This window comes from Mizuhopecten yessoensis, unplaced genomic scaffold (genome assembly GCF_002113885.1).
Source record: "Mizuhopecten yessoensis strain PY_sf001 unplaced genomic scaffold, ASM211388v2 scaffold3049, whole genome shotgun sequence".
Taxonomy (NCBI): domain Eukaryota; kingdom Metazoa; phylum Mollusca; class Bivalvia; order Pectinida; family Pectinidae; genus Mizuhopecten; species Mizuhopecten yessoensis.
In genome coordinates, this window is record NW_018404850.1 from 24,780 (window position 1) to 45,158 (window position 20,379).

At 38.9% G+C, this 20,379-nt stretch overlaps 1 protein-coding gene across 1 annotated transcript; it reads right to left on the bottom strand.

Annotated features, from left to right (window-relative positions):
- Positions 1-5,472: 5,472 nt before the first annotated feature.
- On the bottom strand, positions 5,473-12,623 carry LOC110446905 (transmembrane protein 18-like). Its single transcript, XM_021492248.1, has 5 exons — positions 12,401-12,623; positions 10,816-10,933; positions 10,385-10,439; positions 8,150-8,243; positions 5,473-6,355 (listed from the first exon to the last, which is right to left on the bottom strand). The coding sequence occupies exons 1-5, from the start codon at positions 12,467-12,469 to the stop codon at positions 6,236-6,238; spliced, it is 456 nt and encodes a 151-aa protein (XP_021347923.1). The 5' UTR covers positions 12,470-12,623; the 3' UTR covers positions 5,473-6,235.
- Positions 12,624-20,379: the final 7,756 nt, after the last annotated feature.

A 20,379-nucleotide genomic window follows, 5' to 3' on the forward strand; every position in this document is an offset into this window, starting at 1 on the left:
GCAACAACTAGGTCATCAGTTGTCAGTATAATGTGACCGGCTGAAATTCTGTGTTTGGTGCCTTCGACATGGTATTTCAGTGAGATAGCACTATAAAGTTCGCATCAGATCCGCGCTATCGCAAGGAGGCAAATACATCAACATTACCTGCCTCCAGCACACACACCCACATACAGTAAACACATGGAGGCACGTCCTTGAATGACCTTAGCTGTTAATAGGACGTTACACAAAATAAAACTAAACCAAACCAAACGCAGAATTGTTATCACAACACCTGCGGTCGGAGGATTGTAGCCTGCTGATGTCGGTGAACCAGTAGATAATGGTTGCTTGGAAAAACACACCGTTTTATTACATTTGTACCAATGAAATATAAGGTTTTACATTAAGAATACCATATGTATTCGTTTACGAAGACATGCAACTTTTTTTTGTATCTTCACACCGACTAATAACAACATTTATTATTATCACACTAAACCGGCCAATCAGAGAGCTGAGGTTTCTTTTGTAAATTAACAAAGAAGGTGTGACGTCATTTGCGCTTTGACTTGTGGTTCGAATGTTTTACTTCTTTTTTTTTCACTCGTAAAAAATAACAAAATATTCATTCCGCTCGTGAAACATATAACGAAAACAAGACTATGCTTTATTATTTTCAGAAAAGACAACACCAATGGAAGTTTAACAGTGTTTAATACACACCTGGTACATGTACATTCATCGCCGTTCACCGTCCCTAGTCATAAACTGACATGTTTAACTTATTTCACAAAAGGACTTAAATCCATGCAGCAAGCTATTTAACTTCAGTCGTTCGTTACCTGTCACACAATTAAATTATGGGTCTTTCATTCTTCTTTTTTTTGCTTATTCGTTCAGGCGCTCATTTTTCACTCATTCATTCGTTCCTTCAATCAATTGTTCATTCAATAGTTTCATTCCTATATTCAGCTGATTATTCGTCAATCTTTCATTCATCATTCATTTTTTTTCCAAATATTTTATTTCCCCCGGCTAAGTATTATATATGATATACTGATTAGTATATTCATTCATTGTTCGTTTATTTCAACCTACTTACTAGACAGAATCTAGTTTAACAAAACATCGTTTGAAGTTTTCCTACAGAGAAATGCTGAGCTATAACTATGAAACAGCCTTAAGTTAAGCTAAATGGAAACGTTCGTTAAACCGAGGCGAATGCAAAATTACAGCTTCATATGTTGTCACACGTAAAACTTCACTGAGAAACAAAAGTTCGTTTAGGACAGTCGACTGAACTCGATTGTTTACAAATACACTTCCCCTCTTATGCATTGTGTCAGTGACAATCAGTGATTGCATCCGCACAGAGCTGTGACACAGGATGTACAAACAGCCACGACACAGGATGTACAAACAGCCACGACAACGGATACATATTCTCCACGTGTTTATCTGATGTTGATAACAAGAATTCCACGGAAGTGGATGTGTCGCCTGCGCAGGAAGCTGGGAGATTACGAAGAAATAGATACACTTTTCATTTCAAGAAATAATGTTAAAAGTAAGCAATAATCATAGATTATGTTTTTGGATGGCATCATTTTGTTATATAATCTGTTATTCTGGGAAGAATACTCTGAGTTTTAAGGAACTTGCTATGGATACTCATTGTCTCAATTCCAAGTTTAATTTGTATGATTTGTCGGATGGTTTCCCATAAATAAATGAATAAACTTGTGGATTATGATGTTAAACAGCTAGTGTTGTCAATAACATTTGGAGTAAGACGGCATTTCAGAGGTATACACGGTGGGTCAAGTGGTAGATCGAAGCCGTCCAGTATACAGTTTTAGTGAAGTTTCTATTTATAGTAACAGTGACCTTGACCTTTGATCTTCGGACCTGAAAAGCAATCCCAAGCAAGCACTTTTGGTAAGGAAGCACTGCATGAAGTTTGAGTTTGATCGGCCCAAGGAAACTCAAGTAATCGCACGAAAACCTCTGTTCGGACGACGCCGCCGACGACCCGACAAAGCAATACCTTTGTGTCACCAGCTTTTCGCAGGCGACAAAAAAAACCTACATTTTACCGTGTTATTATATTCCCTACACATCAAGGAAGGTCTTAAACAACTGTGGACTGACTCTCGGAGCCACCTGATCACTCCGATATACATGTACCAACCATTTCCGCAACTGTTTGTCACTTTGACATGTCAACGTTGTTAGGGATACATTCAAGTGTTTGACTACATTTCTCATGCACTTTCTCCGTCATAAATTTCACCAAATTGACATCCTACATATATCATCAGATATATGAGCAATGTTCATTCAGACAAACTAGCAAAACAAGTCAATAAGAGCAAAATATTAATTAAATTGGCCACACGAAAAGATCTAACTGAATATATAATACATAGTATTAATAATAATAATAATAATTCAAGGTTCTTTATCACAACCTAGTTCGTAGGTCGTTTCAAAGCGGTTCACAAATTATTATCCGTGGTTATAGGGCCTTTGCAACCTGCCAATATCTTTCGCATTTCCCTTGGTCGCATACAGCCGGTGCTGCCATTTCGGCACTTACATATCTAGCATTCAAAAATTCCAGCACTCGCCAACTACATACTTATTTACAGCTGAGTAGACTGGAGCAAGCGGAGTAAGGTATCTTGCTCAAAGAAACTAACCCAGTAGTCGCAAGTGATGCATCAGAAAATGATCGCAATGCCATAATACTAGGGTTGTCAAACAGGTCTTATTTTATTAACCGGTTACTCTTCTACCAATCAAGTAACCGGTTACTCTTCAACCGATCAAGTAACCGGTTACTCTTCTACCGATCAAGTAACCGGCTACTCTTCTACCGATCAAGTAACCGGTTACTCTTCTACCGATCAAGTAACCGGTTAATCCGTCAATTTGGTAGTCAAACAAGCATACTGAGTATTGCTTTAGCAATACAAGTCCCCTACCGGTCCCGCTAGCTACCACCGTAATGATTCATAAAAAATGGTGTCCTTTGGTGTTAATTTGGGAAAATGAAAAGTATACAATTAGCTTGTACCTGAATTTAATGTATTTTTTTCTATTTTACATTACCATCAATCATATTTTAAAAAAAAAAATCAGAATAAACGAATTTCCATGTATACTGTATATTACATACACATTTGACACTTTAAGTTCAGTAATGAACCGATTATATCGATTATGGAATTTGTTATCGATATATCGGAATCGAACAGGACAAATCGATCTATGTTCGATTATTATATATCGATCATCAGTCCATCACTGGCTTCAACTTGTCCATGATTTTGTATTAATAGTAACGGTGGCCTTGACCTCAAATCTACAACCCTGAAACTCAAACTTGTCCGAGATATTTATGGTTCGTTAATTTGTAATTGTATGAAGTTTGATCCAAATCCCTCAAGGAATGAAGCCGCTAAAGCCCTGACAAAGATTTTCTAAAAATAGTAACAGTGACCTTGACCTAACAACTCTGAAATTCGAACTTGTCCGAGATATTATGGTCCTTTGTATTTGTGTGACGTTTGATAAAAATCCCCCGAGGAATGAAGCCGCTAGAGCGCTGACAAACATTGGTGTTACGTACGGACGTACACAGACGGACGGAGAGGAAACCTACAGACCCCCGGTTTCACCGGTAGGGGACTAAAAATAAACAGCAGCAAATACATTATATGTTTGGAAAATGTTCTATTTAAAACGTATTTACACCACAAACATATATATTGATTAGCATGATAGTTTACTCGTGTATTTCAAAGTTAACACAGTAAATAGTTGCATTTCATGGACAATGAATGTCGCAATGCAGTAAGACGGATTAAATTACAGTTACCTGTACTCGAAATGATCTCCGGTAATATTATTCTTTAGAACAAAATTTGTGTGAAAAACGTTTCTCTCAGGTAAAGGCGCGTTCTATCTGAAATTTGATATATCAGCTTTGTATTCTGGCTTCCTTTTAAAATCTTTTCAGATGTTGTTATGATGTTGGCGACATCTCTTTGTCAGTATTTAAATTGGATTGCAAATACATTCCAAGTCCGTGGTCTAAGCCAGGGAAACATGGGGCTCCCAAAAGGGGTAAGTAAATGTCCGACTTTTTGGTTAGGGATTTTGGTAACCGGTTTGTGGTCGTTCGCCCTAGTAACCGGTTAACCGGCTAACCGTTGACAATCCTACATAATAATCTACAAACCAAATCTATAACATCGGTCAATATCTAAATGTCGACCAATCAGGACCCGACCTAACACGGACATTTTGTCAAATAAAAAAAATCAACGCAGATCGCAGTAGTGTTTGTAGTGACACTGCACATTTTTATATAGGGACATTGAACAATGCATACATTTTGACTTATCAGAAGCCAATCTGCAGCAGCCGTTTTGCGGAAGAACATGATTAAAATATTCCTTTTTTTTCTGTGGTCCATAAATCAGAGCAGAAATTGTTATAGCCTGAAATGACTCAGCAAATGATGGGCCATGATTTAAATTTGTTCGGAAACTTAACATCGAATATCATTAGTGACTACATGTATTATATGTCACTGCAGTACACCTCTATTACTATGATACTTGTATCCCTCTGTACAACGTACCACGCATGCTTATACATTAAATCTGTGTATGTTACATATCTTTGTATACCATTGTAAGTCAAAGGTGTTGAGATAAAATAAAACAAGGGTCCAGAACCGCTCACCTGGATAATTATTACAAACATTCCCTCCAATTGTACAGAAGAATAAGGAAGTATTTTAAAGAATTAAACCTCAAATTCCCCTATTGAGCCCTGCAATTCTGCACCCAAAAGGGCCACACCCACCATTTATACAAGATCAAGTCCTTTTTGCCCTAGGATGCTCCAGACCAAATTAGGATAGAAACCCCATTGTCCCTACAGTAGAAGCAGGGTTTTAAAGGTTTTACCTCTATCTCCCCTATTGGGGCCCACCCCTCTCCACCCAGGGGGTCCAATCCCACCATTTTAACAAAATGGAGTCCCCTTGGCCTAAGGATGCTCCAGGCCAAATTCAGTTCGAATCTACTGGGTCGTTCAGGACAAGAAGCATTTTAAAGGAAAAAGTTGACTGATGGACGGACGATGGACGCTGCGGTATGGCATACGCTCACCAGGTGAGCTAAAAATTGAAGTTCGAACAAGTTTAAAGTTTGAAAATGTTTGAAGTTTGCACAGTAGTTTCTAAACAAACCAAGCCTAAATATACCACAATCCCCTAAAATCAAAATCAGTCTTCGTACTCATGGCAACGGACAATATGCCTATTCCTAACACGATTTATCACCTAGGTGAGAAAACGTGTCAGGGTGAGAAATCGTGCCGTAACATCTGTTAGACCCTCCAACCCACCATTATATTATGAAAAGCTGAAAACGAAAAACACAGCAATCTAAAACGAAAAACAAAGCAATCTTTTTTTGGCTTTATAAAGTCAACAGTTTAAACATATTTACAACATTTTGACAAATTACAGGCTATGTACATCAGCAAAACCTTATAATATAACCCGTCAACCTATGAAGAAGACAAAGAACTTGAACAGTTAATTTTGAGTTTTACCTATTCCTGATATAATTTTGTCTCTAGCGTCAAATGAACAAAATTTAACAAATTATCTCATATCAGGATAAAATAAATATCAAAATTTACTGTAAAAGTAATTTTTCGCAGTCCCTTCTTTTTGCGTATTTCCCTATGTTTTGTGTGTTCTTGTCGTGGGATATATTTCGGGTGTATTTCGGGACTAGTGGCCCTGTCACATGACCTCGATAGGGATTATTATTGGCTCTGTATTTAGCGGGTTGTGTCTTTGCAGAAAAAGTAACCATAGTTTCATAGTAAGACTCGCTCACACAATGAGTCCATATCCATAGTAACATTTAAGACTTGCCCACAAAAATGAGTCCAGAACCATAAAGACTGTAAAAGACTTAACTTGTACCCATGACGAGTCCTTTACCTTCGTAACTATGGTTACTATATAAACAACTCAGTGTTTGGGTCTCTCCCTCTAGCCGTATTTTAAATTCCTTCCTTTTAACCCTGCTATACAGCTGTTTGCGTCATACCTAAGTCCACGATCAGTCATTAGCACTAATGGACGCTAATATGGATGTCACGCGAGCTATATATTATCCATAGTCTAGACATGATCCTCTGGTTTTCCAGGCACTTTTCACTGGTCCTTCTTGCTTTCCTCTGCGCCCTGTTTCTTTGCATTTGCATCCTCTTTTCGTGTCATTCTAAGTAGCCTGGTCTCAGACATCATAAAACTCATGTCCTTCAGCCATAATACCTGTAATGTGAACAGGGCGTCAATGTCTGGATCAGTTTTAGTTATTGCAGTAGGACAGGGATCCTAAGAGATCAGTAGGACAGTGATCCTAAGAGATCAATAGGACAGGGATCCTAAGAGATTAGTAGGACAGGGATCCTAAAAGATCAGTAGGACAGGGATCCTAAAAGATCAGTAGGACAGGGATCCTAACAGATTAGTAGGACAGGGATCCAAAGAGATCAGAAGGACATGGATCCTAAAAGATCAGTAGGACAGGGATCCTAAGAGATCAGTAGGACAGGGATTCTAAGACATCAGTAGGACAGGGATCCAAAGAGATCAGAAGGACAGGTATCCTAAAAGATCAGTAGGACAGGGATCCTAAGAGATCAGTAGGACAGGGATCCTACAAGATCAGTAGGACATGGATCCTAATAGATCAGTAGGACAGGGATCCTAAGAGATCAGTAGGACAGGGATCCTAAAAGATCAGAAGGACAGGGATCCTAAGAGATCAGAAGGACAGGGATCCTAGAGATCAGTAGGACAGGGATCCTACGAGATCAGTAGGACAGGGATCTTAAGAGATCAGTAGTACAGGGATCCTAAGAGATCAGTAGGACAGGGATCCTAACAGATCAGTAGGACAGTGATCCTAAGAGATCAGTAGGACAGGGATCCTAAGAGATCAGAAGGACAGGGATCCTAAGAGATCAGTAGGACAGGGATCCTACGAGATCAGTAGGACAGGGATCTTAAGAGATCAGTAGGACAGGGATCCTAAGAGATCAGTAGGACAGGAATCCTACGAGATAACTATAACTATCAGTAAACACTGGAGAGTTCCACTGTAGATTGTTAGCTCTTTGGTTATAACTGAAGCCAGAGACTAAGCCAGGGTTCTGCCATACAATAATGATCAGAGGTCCTGAACTTAAATCCTGGTCTAGCTCTGTGCCATACTAATATTCATAATAGCACGTTTGATATATTTTTATTTATCTCATTTTCAATATTTTTTTATAAACAGCATGCAAGGTATATGTTATTTCTTTACAGAAATGATAAATCAAAACTATAATTGTGACTGATAAATAGTGGCCATTGTTTATAATTGCAGTATTTCAGCAGTGGTATAGACATATATAGCCTAAACAAGAATACCCCCATCAACAGCAACCCAGACATGTGCCAAGTTTCAGGCATAACTCTGGTAATGTGACTCACAGGAAATTTTGGCTCAATTAAAGAAAATTCAGCAAAGTGTGTAAAGGGGCATAACTCTTATACAATTGTACGACCGAAAAAACCCACAGCAGCAATGGTCATACGTCGTTGGATGTGAAGAAAAAAAATACTTATGGTTCAAATATCTTACATACAAGCAAACTACATCAATGGAGAAAAGTCATCATAGTCCCCGCATAAAAAGTAATGGGTTGAGCTATTCCTGTATCTCATGTTGTATCCAATATAATATCCTGTTAAAATGTTTGTTTTAGTGCGGACTGAAGCCTCTGTAGGCAGGTAGAAAACCCTGGTATAGTAGATAATATCCATAGATCTGAATACATTTACATAGAGAAGGCTCTAGATTTTAAACAAACTGTTTGGGTTCAATGATTATTAGAAGGGGAGGCAACTATATGTTAGTACTGAAAAAATACAATTGTAAATTTAAGACATCCATTAAAACAACAATATATTGCTATATTAAATCATTTTACTTAGGAACACGTTTGCAGGTGAACAAAATGACTTGAGGGAAGGCACTCTTGTTAGAATAGATGATGAATATTTCTCTATACTTACCACTATTACAAGACAGTTGATAAGAACTGGTGTGGAAAACACGACTGATATAAATAAACCATTGCTGTCAAAGTACTGCTGTCTGGCAAAAAGTCTGCAATTAAAGGGAATTTTGTTACAGTTCTTGAACATCATAACGACAGTAACCTGCATGCCCTTAACTTCAAAAGAAAATGTCTATTCGGAGGCATATAGTGCCCTTAGGAAAGGTTAAAGTTCGGAGGCATATAGTGCCCTTAGGAAAGGTTAAAGTTCGGAGGCATATAGTGCCCTTAGGAAAGGTTAAAGTTACTCTTAATGAATGGCAATAATATTATTGCGACAAACTAAATATTCGCTTCACAAAGGAACACCTTGGAAATTTCAGTACAAAAACTTCAGTCTATCCCACATGTAACATTACCAATAACGTACATCTAGTAAACCTGTATCAGAATAGCCCGAGAGTTTCGTCTGGCCCTGGCACCAGACTTAGACATTTTGACAGATAGACGTCTGGTACCAGACAATTTTCTGTCAAAATGTCTATGTCTGGTGTCAGGGCCAGAGGAAACTCGGGCAAGTATCAGAAACAAGATAATGTACATTTGTAGATGAGCACGAAGGAAAACATACACGTATACCCACACTTCTACTTTAATGGACATGGAGTCTAAATGCAAATAATAACCAATCAAATGGAGCTACAGGGTAAAGACAAAGTCTAACTAAAAACAGTACGGCAGGCAAGCCACAGTACCAGTGACCTACATCTAAGATACTGAGGAATATTCCTTAAGATGAATCAATATACGAACTTGCTTTGATGATTCTTTGCATCGGAGCATTACAGTAATGGAGCCGAATGCAAAGTTTGAACCAAGTCAGTTAAAGTGACCTGATTCATATCTGGAGCGCTTTTCAAAATGTGTTTACATATGGAGTTTTATGATTGTTATTTTCTACCTGTAAACAAGAGGCCCAGAGGACCTTTATTGCTCACCTGAATGTTTAAGCAGTCATAGCAAAATATTCTCATTGAATATTATCCTGTACTACAAATATTTCCCTCGCAAATTTTGTTGGCTCCATCTGTTGAAACTATCAGCAAAATATTATTATATGATTCTATGCTTTTTGGTTCTTCTTAAGTTAAGAAGTTGTTTGACATATTTGACCCCTGCAACCTTATAGGCAAATCTACGTTATTTTCATTTTCAAACTTTGTTAGGGGCCATCCCAGGAAGCTACCAGCTAAATATTATAAAACTATGCTCTAAGGTTATTCAGAAGAAGTAGTTTAATTGTTTGACATATTTGACCCCTGTGACCTTGTAAGAAGGTCAAGATCATTTTTTTTTTTTATACTTTGTCTGGCTCTATCACAGGAAGCAACCAGCCAAATATGAAGATTCTATACCTTTCAGTTCTTCAGAAGAAGTTGTTTGAAGTGTTTGACATATTTGACCCCAAGTGACCTGGAAAGTAGGTCAAGGTCATTTTCATTCTTTAACTTTGTTGGGCTCTATTCAAGGAAGCTACCAGCCAAATATGAAGATGCTATTCCTTTCAGTTCTTCAGTAAAAGTCGTTTGAAATGTTTGACATATTTGACACTTGTGACCTTGAAAGTAGGTCAAGGTCGTTTTCCTTCACAAACTTTATTGAGCTCTATCCCAGGAAGCAAGGAGCGAAATATGAAGATTCTATACCTTTCAGTTCTTCAGAAGAAGTCATTTGAAGTGTTTGACATATTTGACCCCTTTGACTTTGAAAGTAGGTCGATGGACGCCACACCATGACATAAGCTCACTTGCCCTTCGGACAGGTGAGCTAAAAAATGGAGAGTGCTTTTAAGGGTAGCCTTGTCTTCAGAAAGAAATGTTTTTCAGGGCTACAATATCAATTACTATACCTTCTTCATACATGCATGGGAGAATGCTCAAAACTGATTGGTCATGCAAGAATTGGAAATTTTGAATTCCCTCTTATCAAATTCATTCGGGTTTTTTTCTAGGTGAAACCTTTGTTTACAAAGTGTCTATTCCTACAAATGTACATCCTTCTCAAACATTAAACAGGAAAATAGAGCCAACACCAGTCCAAAAGTTAGTGGGTTATACAGTGGGCTGCTGCACTTGAGCATGGATACCCAAATATTGAGACAATTTCCCCAGACTACCAGCACATTCTCAGGACAGGTGTGTAGAGGAGCGCCTGGTTTATCTTTCACTGTAGTTCCTCAGATAGTACTTACTTCCAATTGTTAGCTGCCCATTCATTTATCATCTCAGCAAAAAATACCAATAACACTGAAAAAGAGACCAATATGAAAACCAACTATTGTATTTATCTTGAGTCTGCCAATATATTATATATAATAACGGCCAAAATGAGTGTGAGGAAATTTGCCCAAAATACCAGGTAATTTCATTTAACTACTGTTTTCCTCCTTAACAGCCCTCAAGTCAACACTGTCAAAGCAAGGTAAAGTAATCATTTTATATAAAAAAAATACCAATTAAATCATTTTTTACATTGTTTCTAGTTTAAATCTAGCAGAGTTACGTACAGCAGTGCAATCTTGGTAGAGGGGTATTTAAGCAGGTAAGTTCTTTAAAGGAAGCAAATAATATTTTCCTTCAGACCTTGTATACCTGTAAATCTGTTACCCTTCAGTCTACTTACACAAAACCATGAAGTGTAAACACTGCAGCATCGAGCTGTTCCTCGTACTCGCCGTTATCATGAAACATGTCAAATGGAAAATACCCAGTCCTGTAAACCAAGGCTCGCTGAAGTCAATCTGCAAAGAAATGAACAACCTTTGAACAAATATTAAGGATCCTTGTAGCACAGCCAATAATTGTAAATATATTGGGATCTGATTTCTAGCATGGCAATATCTAGATAAATTGTTTATGAAAAGAAAAAAATATGTCATGCAGAACTTTTATGAAAATACAATAAAGATGAAACAATCAACAATATAGTTTAACCAAGTGTAAACATTAAGCCTGGTCCCGGTCACCCGACATGGAATCACTCAGTGAGACATTCCAACCCTAGACCTCAAGATTGTTCTATTTGTTGATTGAACCGACTGAGCTGCGTGGTCAATAGAAATACCATAACCCCCGTGCACTACAATTATTGTAAAATTGAATTAATTGGAGGTTACTGCATAACAAACTAAAAACGGTGAGTCGAGCTCACAAAGATATTCGATCCCCCTACCTCATCTCATCTAGGTATTCAAACTTTGTTTGCAGAGATATAAAATCAAATCACAACGTTATGAATAAAATCGAAGGAAAACCTTAAGAGATGTATCCATGGACAGGCAGAGTGATTCCTATATATACCTCTTCATTTCTTTTTGCAGGGGGTATATAAACAAGACGAATCGTAATAGGACGGGGAATAGTGATAAAGATAGTGCTGTTGCTGGGGCTCGAACCCGCGACCCTTGGCTTTCCAGCCCGATGCTCTACCGCTTAGCTAAAGGGAAATTCCCTACAGCTGAAGTTTGTAAGGCAACCTGTTTAATCCACTCTTTTACACGAATTCTCTATTGTTTGGCCTGCAATGGGGAAGGAATCTTTAAAAAAAAAAAAATGTGCGGATTGTCAGTAGTTGCAGTGTAATTTTATCTATCAGAATATCTGGGCACAAGATGACATGTTTTTGTAGCAAGAATAGCACTACAGTGCTAATGTTATTATGTTACATGTATATGCGACGTTAAATAAAGCTTCTTGACTTGTTAGCAATTGTTACTGTTGATATTGTTTTGGAGTTGTATGATCAAAAGTTCTATCACAGTGGATTTGTAAAAGTGTAGCAGTGCTAGACTATATTGTTATAAGTACATGTGCATTAGAGCATTCCTTTTAATTTAAGTTCATTTTTTGTACATTTACATGTGCAATAGCCTAAATCAAAATATATGATCTTCTTTGTCATCAACTAGGTATGTTATACAATTATATTTAAAGATGACATGGCCACCATGTCGCTGGAGCAGCCCACCCCTTAAGGTCAGCTCCTGTGCAGGAAGATAATGATATTTAGATTCTAGTTTTAGAAGTTTTTCTGAAATCATATTTTTCTTCCTTTAACAGAACTCAAAATATTGAGTACATTTGTTGCGGTGCGAGTTCTGAATGCATGCCACTCAAGCAACACCATCCGAGCTGTTATACATATAAATTATTATTTTGATGTTTATAACAGTTACTGTACATTATGTGCACATGTACAGATGTAGTACCTGTTTCAAGTACAACCACACTCCTTGAATCTCGTTTACATGCACGGGCTCCATGTTTCCTATATCCATCGCCCCGTTTCTATCCTCTCTCGGTTTTTGTGGAGGTCCAGTTAAAAAAAATCTCTTCCTGTCTGATGATCTTTTTACCGTATTATTATCTTACTTGAAATCACAGACTAAACGTGGAGCATACAGCTGACACGTTGTTTTCCTATCGGATAAATAAACGTTCAGGGTTAATGAAACGCTTGATTTTCAAATACTGTACTAACAGCCTATTTATATCCTACTTTCGTTTTCCAAACTTCACGTGACACTTTTTTTAAAATACAAAATAAAGTAATGAAAATCGGAGACATTTTTTTATGATTATAATATCATACACTACACAAATAAGATGTTACCGTTAACAACTGGTTGAATTAGAACAAATCAATTTGGATATTCATATTGTAAAAGCCTTTATCAGAGACGTACAAATGTATATATACAGTATTCTCTGTAATATAAGACGTCTCTGCCTTTATGTATGCCTTGGATTAAACACAAAACCACTTATTTAGGGCTCAGAATAAAATTCTAATACTCTTTATTGTAATAGTCGTCTTTTATCGTGGATATACGACAACTCATGGGTTCTTTTCTTAGTTAATTTATTACGTAAGTAAAAACCCTGTAACATGAAATACATCATATTACTATACATATAACATTTATACAACCAGAAAGCTAAGACATGTCAAACAACTACCTGGCCGTAGCATTACATAAGTTACAATAGTGGAATACGTATTTTACAAACTGACATCCAGTCTATATATTATATAGAAATACAGCATAATTACAAATATATTAAAATACCCACCTCTTCAATGTGAAGAGTGTTTTCTCGGACAAAGCCCGTCGAGTCCTTTGTCTTACTCGTTCAATGAATACTATAAAAAGGAAACAATATATATTAAAAACTTGCTTCTTCGAAATCACTTGTCTACTAAATTGACCACGCCCGATTTCTAAATTTACAAAGACTTTCAAATATTAACTTTTTTTTTATTTTTTTTTATTACGTTAATTAAATATATTTTTCAATAGATACTATAATGAATTAGATTAATAATTATACACGGGTACTTACGTTTATTGCTTTTGGCTCTAGTGCCCGCTACCTCTTTTAATTCCTATGCTGGCTAGGTAAAGATATAGGTGTAAGTACAAGATGTTCGTTGTGCTCGCTCTGGCCGCTCTGTTCAAAGTGACCAGTTCACCAGGTAATTTACCCTACATTCAACACTAGGAATTCTATACATAGACAACACGAGGTACCGGCCGAGGTGGATGTGCAATGGGTACCGTATCTACTTCCACCGGTATAGTTCCAATTGGAAGTAGATGGTTTCTGTGAAAAGTTCTACTCTTTCCTTCACCACTCTCTCGAAGTATGGTGTATACCGGAATGTCAATGTTGGATTGACTCTGTACGATGTATAGTCAGGCTCCCAGCGATCCGCTAGCGTGTGACGTCCCTCAAAGGCAAGTACCTTAACAAGAACGCGGTCACCCGGTTCCAAAACGGCTTCTCCACAACGTAGATCGTAGCCTGCCTTCTGACGACTCTGCGATTCCCGAGCCTGTTTACGCGCGGTTCCTCATTTTTTTTACATAATCCGGCGTGCTAGATGGGGTAATTTCCTCGTTTACTCCACACAATAGATCAACGGGCAATCGTGGCTGTCGTCCAAACATCAGCTGAAATGGCGAATAACCCGTTGTCTTATACCGTGTACAGCTGTACGCATATGTGAGCGAACCCACAAAGCTCTTCCAGTCTTTCTTTTGATGCGGTTCCAATGTGCCTAACATGTCGATAAGGGTCCTGTTGAAGCGTTCGGACATTCCATTTCCGCTAGGATGGTATATGGTGTCGTTCTCGATTTAGTAATATGAAATGTGTCGCACAACCTTTCTATTACTTTCCCCTCGAAGTTAGCTCCTTGATCGGAATGTAATCTCCGCGGAATTCCGTAATGTTCAATAAATCCCTGCAAAGCCTCCGCTGTTGCTTTAGCCGACTGACTTCGAGTTGGAATGACTTTGGCATACATTTTGTACCTTGTCAATTGGTCGGTGATTACTAAAACATCTTGAAACCCCCCTTTCGACGCCTCTAGTTTCAAGAAGTCCATGCATACCAACTCCATAGGTTGGGTGGTAACAATGCTGACTAAAGGAGCCCTAATGCTAGTCGACGATTTCCTGAGTAGACATCTCTGGCATTCCTTCAACCACCTTTCCACATCTTTGGTCATACCAGGACAAAAGAATCTATCTCTCAGCAGAGATAATGTCCTATCCCTTCCAGGATGGCCAGTGTCATTGTGTAATGACGTCAGGACCTTCTCTCGCATGGCAACCGGAAGTACAAGTTGGTCCACATCTGCCTCACCATCAGATACCCGTCTATATAGCACACCACGTTTCAGTTTCGAGTTATCCCAGCATCTGTAAAGGGTAGCGTTTTCTGGTATAGCTGATAACCTCTTCCGTGTTGGCTTCAGATTCTTCCTTATGATGGGTAGCCATTCCCCAATAACCTCGTCCTCCGCCTGAAGAGTTCGCCACTGGTGGGGTGTCATGGTTTGGAAACCATGTTCGTCATCAACATCAAGCATATCCAGTACCTCTGTTGATAGGCTCAAGCTTTCCACCAATGATCCATTACAAAATGTTGCTCCTTTACAGACGGCTTGGACAGATTCTGATGATATGTTACATCCCGGAAGCCGCGACAAAGCGTCTGCGTCTGCGTTGTTCCGTCCTGGTCGATACTTAATATCAAAGTTGTATGCCGCTAGAGCGGATAACCACATATGTCCCGTCGCGTCAAGCTTATCTTTCGACAAAACGTAGGTCAGCGGGTTGTTGTCCGTTAAAACGGTGAACGTCTGTCCATATAGATGGTCATGGAACTTTTCGGTAACCGCCCATTTTAACGCCAGGAATTCCAGATTATGAGTCGGTTAATTCCTCTCCGACTTGCTCAATCCTCGACTGGCGTAGCAAATAGGTCGTAACTGTCCATCTTGCTCTTGATATAGAACGGCTCCTAGTCCTAAGGTACTTGCATCGGTGTGAAGCTCAAACGGCTGACTGTAGTTAGCATATCCAAGCACAGGTCGATTGCATAACGCTTCCGTCAGGCCGTTGAACGGTGTATCATGCTCCGATGCCCATGTCCACTTAACGCCATTTATCTTCGTCTTTGTCCTTCCTTTGTTCTTCTTTACTCTGGTCGGTGGTAACAGGTCAGTCAAAGGTCTCGCAATCTTTGAAAAATCCTTTACAAACTTCCTGTAGTAACCAGCAAAACCTAGGAATTGGCGTAGTTCTTCCGGATTAGACGGTGTCGGCCAGTCTCGTACCTTCTCAATCTTCTTGGGATCTGCCTCAATGCCTTCCGGTGTGACGATGTGTCCAACATAGGCAACTCTGTTCATAAAGAACTGGCATTTCTTAGGCGCAAGCTTCAAATCGTTGTCTCTGAGTCTCTGAAAAACCTTTCCTAGTCGTTCCAGGTGCTCCTCATAAGTACGCGAAAAAAATATTATATCATCCAGGTATATCAGGCAAATAGCTAAGTGTAGGTCTCCCATGCATCTCTCCATCAGGCACTGAAACGTCGCAGGAGCGTCCAAAAGGCATCCTCGTGAACTCATAAAACCCCAGTGGGCCGACGGTAAATTCAGTTCGCTCCTTATGTTCTTCCTCTAGCTCAACCTGATGATACCCCGACTTTAAATCCAGTACAGTAAAGTAGTGTGATCCAGCTAAACAATCCAGGATGTCCTCTACTCGTGGTAACGCGTATGCATCCCGAATGGTGCGTTGATTTAGCTGTCGGAAATCCACACACATCCTCAATGATCCATCTTTCTTCCTCACCAGAACAATGTTTGATGACCAAGGACTGTAGGATGGTTTGATGACTCCCGCAGACGAAAGTTGCTGAAGATGAGTCTTTATTTCGTCATACATAGAAGGTGGTATCCTTCTATGGCGTTGTTTAAAAGCAACTGGATCCGTCAAATCGATTCGATGTTTCACGAGATTAGTACACCCGAGGTCAGTATCTCCGTGTGAAAATATATTCTCGTATCCCTGAAAGAGTTTCGTTCCTAGCTGTAGTTCCTCCTCCGAAACAGCTGAATTAATGAGGTCTATCTTATCCATAAATGACTTCGGTACTCTCACCTCTCCATCGACAGTAGGAAGTTCCTGGACAATCACTGGCTGTATCTCACATACAATTGCCTTTGGAGGAATGATAAACGTATGTGCTGTCAGATTTGATAGTTTAACGTCCAATGGATGTGTACTGTCGCAGTCATATAAAAACACTGTAGGTGTAACATCAATATCCTTGGACAGCTTGGATCGTTCCGTGGGCTGCATGATAGCACAGGTAGTTGGATAGGCGCTCCGCTGGTCTACGTATCCCTTCAGGGTGATAGTAGAGTTCGGTCTAAGGACGCAATCCATGTTTCCTGCATTCTTGACGAGGCCAATGCTGTTGCGATTTCTCACCAAATCCCGATCCCTCAATGTCATACAGCGAAATGCTAAAAACCATGGAGTATCCAATCCCTTCTGCAAGAACTTCGGTCCATTCCTGCTTCGACACCCTTCCAACAATACCGACAGAACGTTGGTTCCAAACAACACTGGTACCTTGGAGTTATAGTTGCTGTTGGGGACTACCAGCAAAAGACACCTCTGCTCATCTCTTCCAAATAGTCCTTCAAAACTGACTCCCGCTTCGATAAATCCGGAGTAAGGTAACTGTTGACCATCAGCACATTCTATAGAAAGAATTTCATCCAGTGGCTGCAGGTCCAAATGACTCAGATGACATTCATAAAAATGTTGGCTAACCGTAGACACGGTCGCACCTGTATCAAGTAACGCCCTGGTCCCCTTACCTTCTACGTTGACATCAACTTCATTAGCATTGCCAACCATTTGTGTTCCTGTCCTAGTAGCCTTAGTACTCTTGTTCGGACCTTGAATTCGGAAATCTATGAGTGGTCCGTCTTCATAGACTCCTTCCCTTTTACCGAACTGCGCGAGTGATCCATATTTACCCTGCATCGCGCTCTGATATGTCCCGGCTGTCTGCACCTCCAGCATATAATATCAGGTTTCCTGTCCCAAGACGCGTCATCCTGGTCAGTCTTCTCTTGCGACGGCTTAGAGTGGTAAACAGACCCTCCTCCGTAGTTGTTAGAGTTTCCTCTATTCCTGTTCCTGTGATCTCTGTTGTTCTTCCACGAGGTTGTCCCACCATCGGATATCTGCTTCTCTAACCTCTGAATAGCAGCAGACAATTGGTTGACCACAGACCTCAAATCCTCCTTCTCCTCCCCTTCAACAGCTGAGTTGACAGTAACAGTCGCCTTCGATGGTTTCTCGTTGTCTCTTGTCCTTTCTATAGATCTTACTGCTATGCATAGTTCTTCATAATCAGCAATGGAGTCATGCTTGTGGCCAGTAACATCTCTTAAGTCTTGCCTCAGACCAGACCAAAACTTGTTGTGCAACCGCTTATTGCGTTCCGCAGGTCCTATACCAGAATCGGCTCTAAGCAACAAGTCTTCCAGTCTACAAGCCCACTCAGTCACATTTTCCTTGGGTTGCTGATGTGCGGCATAGAAATTCTCCAACAGAGTCTCCTGGTCATCTACTATACCATACAGACTTCTAAGTTTGGCGATCAACTGTGCGGGTGTCGCATTAGCTCCTAACCGCATGGCTACTCTGGCTGCAGTTCCCTTCAGAGATCTTCGGATAGACTGCCCAATGACATCCTGTGACTTACCTGTGTCAATCAGACATTGCACTTCGTATTTCCATAAATCGAAAGTAGCCTCACCCTTCCATTGATCTCCAGAAAATAGTGGCAACTTGTAGAATCTCGTGTCCAGAGTGCCTGTGGTAGAACCAATACCCTGAGAAACAACATTTCCACTTACCCCTTGTCCAACCATCGATGGATCAGCAGTGTCCAATCCTCCTGTTGAATTAAGGAAATCCATCATCTGACTCCTTAACTTAACTAAGCTATCACCTTTAGGTCTAGCACCCATTTGAGAAAACAACTTAGACACATCCTCTACAGAGTCCGCTTCCTCTTGTGGAAGTATCGCTTCCGCTTGCGATAGTTTTTCTGTAGAATCAGTCATCACAAAACCTGTATCACAATTAACACAACAAAACACAAAATAAAATATTCAAGCAAACCAACAAAGTTCATCTATGTGTTCTCACCAGACACAGAACAAGTATTTTACTCTTGTCCTCATAGATATACACACTTACAAATCAAATAAAACCAGCCAACTCTGCCACATCTACTGTCAATGAATTAAATGACTTTCTTGAAATAGAACTATGTAAATCCTAAGAAGAATGATATTCGGTCGCGTTCAGCCAAAATACACGCAAATAAGTCAACGAAAAAACCAATCCGATTAGCGATAAATAGCATCTAACGCACCATCATCCATTCAACATCAATACAGAAAGATCCACATAGCACGTGTAACAAAGATCAACATCAACTGCGATCAATTATGTACCCACAAAATAACTCTATTCCCCTTGAAAAAAATACTTAAGTAATCCTCCATGTTAATTTTCTAAACAGAAGAAAAAATAAAAACAAAAATCTAAGTAAATTTATCAATTATCAATGACAACAGAAATGTAACACTTTAAGACAAATTAAACCAAAATTAAGTATAAAAAACAGACAATTTTCAAGAGAAATAATTTCCAAAAAAACCGTCAAATCAAATACAAGTGATTCCTCTGAAGCAAAGTATATTTCCGACAACCACGTATAAATCAATTTAAAGACACGAGAACATTTTTTTTTACACAATTTGTATTCAAATATATTAAATCCAAAAAAAGTCAATATGAACTAAACAAAATCAAAAATGAAAGCTCAATATGAAAACAATCAAGATAATCAAAGTTAAAGAGAAGGGGAAAAAAATCAATCAAAGCATATCAATAAATCATGAGAGTGAAATTAAAATTCAATTCAAACTTGAAATATATTGAAGTGAACGCACTATAACTAAAAAAATGATAAACTGAAAAATAGAATTAAATAATTCAATTACTTCTACTACAATAATTCAATACAAATATAAAAGTTTGCCGATAACAGATATTATATAATACTGAAAAAAAAAAAATATCCAAAATATCACCGGAAGTTAACAGCGTACCGGAAGTAGGAAAATACAGGAAGTTAAATCCGACCGAAAGTTAAAGTTATACCGGAAGTACCAAAAATAATACCGAAAGTTCACAATATTTACCGGAAATGCAAAGAACAATACCGGAAGTACAAAATATAATGTCGGAAGTTCACAATATTTACTGGAAATGCAAAGAAAAATACCGGAAGTACAAAATATAATACTGAACGAAGTTACAAGACAAATATGCACAAAAATATATCAGAACAATTTTGAAATGAATAAGCTTACTGAAGTTTCACCATTTAGAGTTCATGTTTCACGAAAGAAAATACAAGATATATTGTAAAATGGGTGAAAGGTCAATGGTACACAAATGTCATTTAACGTGTACGGTCAGCATTGGTCCAGTTCTTCTCCGGGTCCAATAACGTATAGAATCAACTGCGCACATTGCAGTCGCGTGATACACAAAACACTCGTTGATCAAGGTCGTTCGAGCGTACGTGCCTCTCTGGTATACACCTGGTGCTATTTCCGCGCGCGCGCGCTAAAAGTTTTGCCGCAATGCGTGACGTACAAAATTTCACGAAAGGCTGATTTCCGTTACATACGAACGCGTATAGCTAAATACCACAAATATATTAAAAGTAATAATGACAAATAATGACACTACTTCATTTTTTTAACAATTATAAGCATAATTTTGGCAAA

What these genes read in the sequence shown, in the direction of transcription:
- LOC110446905 (XM_021492248.1), bottom strand. Translation starts at nt 12,469, where the DNA reads ATGGATATAGGAAACATGGAGCCCGTGCATGTAAACGAGATTCAAGGA. An exon ending in TGTGGTTGTACTTGAAACAG is followed by an intron (nt 10,934 to 12,400) that starts GTACTACATCTG and finishes ATTTCTTTGCAG; the next exon opens with ATTGACTTCAGCGAGCCTTG. An exon ending in TCAACTGTCTTGTAATAGTG is followed by an intron (nt 6,356 to 8,149) that starts GTAAGTATAGAG and finishes TTCACATTACAG; the next exon opens with GTATTATGGCTGAAGGACAT.